The sequence below is a fragment of the Sinocyclocheilus rhinocerous genome, unplaced genomic scaffold, assembly GCF_001515625.1.
Source record: "Sinocyclocheilus rhinocerous isolate Xijiao unplaced genomic scaffold, SAMN03320098_v1.1 scaffold41811, whole genome shotgun sequence".
NCBI lineage: Eukaryota > Metazoa > Chordata > Actinopteri > Cypriniformes > Cyprinidae > Sinocyclocheilus > Sinocyclocheilus rhinocerous.
In genome coordinates this window covers 1-3,031 of record NW_015669621.1, presented here as the reverse complement: position 1 = coordinate 3,031, position 3,031 = coordinate 1, and the positions used below count along the sequence as shown (strand labels likewise).

Here is a 3,031-nt window from a genome sequence, read left to right as displayed (position 1 = left end):
TGAGAATTCAGAGTTACAGCATGTTCTTCCCTGCGTGAACAGCGATTGGCTGCCTAGCACGTAAGCCACGCCTTTTCTGTGACGTTTAACTTTGGTTATATCCCCACGTGCAACTCTGTTGTTCTCTCACATCGCAGGATCGCACTAGTGTCTACGGTGATAAAACTGCAAATTTAGCTTGAAGCGGAAGTTTTAATCGTACGTTTTTATTTTTGCCGTTTTGCGGCGTCTACGTTGTAAAACCCAATCAGGTCGGATACAATGAAGTACATCATTGGAATAGGGGGGTAAGTATCTTTTTACAGTAATATTATGAACAACTAACTTAGTTGTAATAGTTACAGTCGAGCCTTAATGTGGCTTATAATATTTTAAAATGAAGATAATATATTATACAGGTAGTAATTTATTACTTACCGTGTTTTATTCTCATTTATGACGGGGATGAGTGTTTTTAGAGAATTCAGAGCTTTGAAGCGTTTTGAGTTTTTGAGCGGGAGATTTAAAATTGTGAGCGCGCCGAAATGTCTTTGTTTTTAACGGACATTCGCGCCTTAATATATCCAGTCATCTGTTAATTACATTTTTTTTATCGTGTATGAAGTAAAATAACAGCTTTTAAATTCATTTTTCTTGTTGAGTTGCCATATTTAATGTTATTTGTGATTGTAATGAGTTTGTGCCTCACCACCAATGGCTTTAATACAAAGGACGAAATATTAAAGAAAGTGACTTTAAAGACGTCAAAGTTGCTGTGTTTAATATATTTTTAGAGTGTATTTATTATATTAAAGTTATATTATTGAACACGTGGATAACTAACAACAATGTAAGCCTGGGTCAGTTTGTTGTCATAAGCCAGCTGAAGGAAGGAACTGAGGACCATCCCGCCATTTTTACTTGAATAAATTTTTAATATACACGATTAAACAAACTTAAAATACGTTTAGTCGTTCGGCTTTTTGACTCATTTCAGCTCGGGTTTATCATTTTAACCTTCCTTTTTAATTTTTTAGTGTGACTAATGGTGGTAAAACCACCCTGACGAACAGATTAATAAAAGCCTTACCAAACTGCTGTGTGGTTCACCAGGATGACTTTTTCAAGGTGAGTTCAACTAAATGTAATATATATTTTTTTTATTTTGGTGTTGGCTCTAAAAAAAATTCACCATTCCTTTTTATTAAAAAAACTTTAGCTGTAATTTTTTCCCTTAGTCTTTTCATGTTTAGGTTAGTAATTCAATAATCGGTTGGGATTTTTATGAATATATTTTATTTGTTGTGCTATTTTAATTGTAGCTTCCTATTCTTGCCTGTTGTAGTATTGCATGCATGGATTAAATAAGAATTAACTTTAAAGTAATGACTCTTTACGTTTGCTTTTCCTCTATTTTATTTGATAAAACTTTCATCTGGCTCCTTGTATAAGGCTGTGATATGAGGGTCTGTGTATATAACATATTTAAGAACTCAAAAGTGCTGATCCAAAATCAGCTTCCTCCCATCTGTCGAGTTGAATTCATCCGGTTATGATGGCCGAGACCTGATTCTAGATCAGCAGTCTGGCTCAAATATACATGACGGCATTTGCTGCAGTGTTTTACTGGTCACTGTTATTTCAGCCGCCGGATCAGATAGCAGTCGGAGAGGATGGCTTTAAACAGTGGGATGGTAAGAATATAAACAGTAGGAGAGTAATAACTCCTCATTCTACGCATCGCCCTACCGTAACAAAGACTTTACAATCCCTCCCAACCCATTTACATTCTCTCTGTGTGGCTTTGCTACAAGTGAATTAAAAATTCAACTTCCATTTTCGAGTTTCAATCTTGTGCTAAAAGCCTGTGTTCTGCTTTTGTAGTGATCACAGCTTTGGATATGGAGGCCATGGTGAACACCGTCAAGGGCTGGATGGAAAACCCAATCAAATTCGCCCGTTCTCACGGCATCCAGGTGACCCCAGCCACGGAAATGGACGACCCTGAGAGCCAAGTGCACATACTCATCGTAGAAGGATTTCTGCTGTACAACTACAAGTGAGCGACATATTTAACTTTTGGTGGGCTGAACTGCATGAATGGCAAAGATTAGTTTCTGGGAAAGTTTGGTAACATGTATGTGTAGGAAGGGACCATCGGGGCATACATGCTGTTCATGTGACGCTCTGCATTGGTGTAGATAAGGAGATGCGCTGAGCTATTGGTGGGCACACGGAACTGCATGTGCTGATTTCTGAGCCGACTATGTAGAAGTGCTATAATCAGACTTCACTCGTAGTTTCAGAGACGGTGTTCTTTTTAAGGTTATGACCTTTTTATCTTTTTTTCTTCTCCAAACAGGCCTTTGCTGGAATTCTTTGACAAATCATATTACATAACCATCCCATACGAGGAGTGCAAGTCAAGGAGAAGGTGTGTTGAAATTGCAATCATACACTCATGATTTGTGCTAAATATGAGCAGCTGAAATAAATTTGTATTATTTATTTCAGAACAAGGCAATACACCGTCCCCGACCCTCCCGGGCTCTTTGACGGTCACGTGTGGCCCATGTACCTGAAACACAGAGGTGGCATGGAGAACTGTGGTTTGCCGATCGGTACGGTATACGTCCTTCAGACTTTTGATTTTGTGCTAAAACCATACTATTTTAGATAAACACTCATTTTGTGTCACGTCTACTTTAACAGAATACTTGGATGGCTTGAAAACGAAAGACGAAATCTACAATCAGGTTCACGAAGACATCCACAACACACTCCTGAATCGTTTATAGGTAAGAAAGCCAATCCAGATGTTTGCTGAAATAATTAATTGTATTTGTTTATGCGTCATAATAAAGGAACTTGTTTTGTTTTGTCTTTCAGCAATAGGAGTTTGCCGCTGATCATCTGTACAATATTGTAAATATCAATCTTACTTGATGTGGCCTTTTTTTTTCTTTTTAATGGAATGTAACTTAAATACTTGTGGAGGAACCTTTTTGCATTACCATTTTTTGGACCGTGTCCATATTTGAATTCGTTTTTT

General features: G+C 37.5%; 1 protein-coding gene across 1 annotated transcript; it reads left to right on the top strand.

Moving 5' to 3' along the window:
• Positions 1 to 69: 69 nt before the first annotated feature.
• LOC107734093 (nicotinamide riboside kinase 2-like) lies at positions 70 to 3,025 on the top strand. Its single transcript, XM_016545949.1, has 8 exons — positions 70 to 287; positions 1,017 to 1,107; positions 1,625 to 1,673; positions 1,864 to 2,038; positions 2,342 to 2,413; positions 2,494 to 2,600; positions 2,692 to 2,777; positions 2,869 to 3,025. The coding sequence occupies exons 1-7, from the start codon at positions 262 to 264 to the stop codon at positions 2,775 to 2,777; spliced, it is 606 nt and encodes a 201-aa protein (XP_016401435.1). The 5' UTR covers positions 70 to 261; the 3' UTR covers positions 2,869 to 3,025.
• The last annotated feature ends 6 nt before the right edge of the window (positions 3,026 to 3,031 follow it).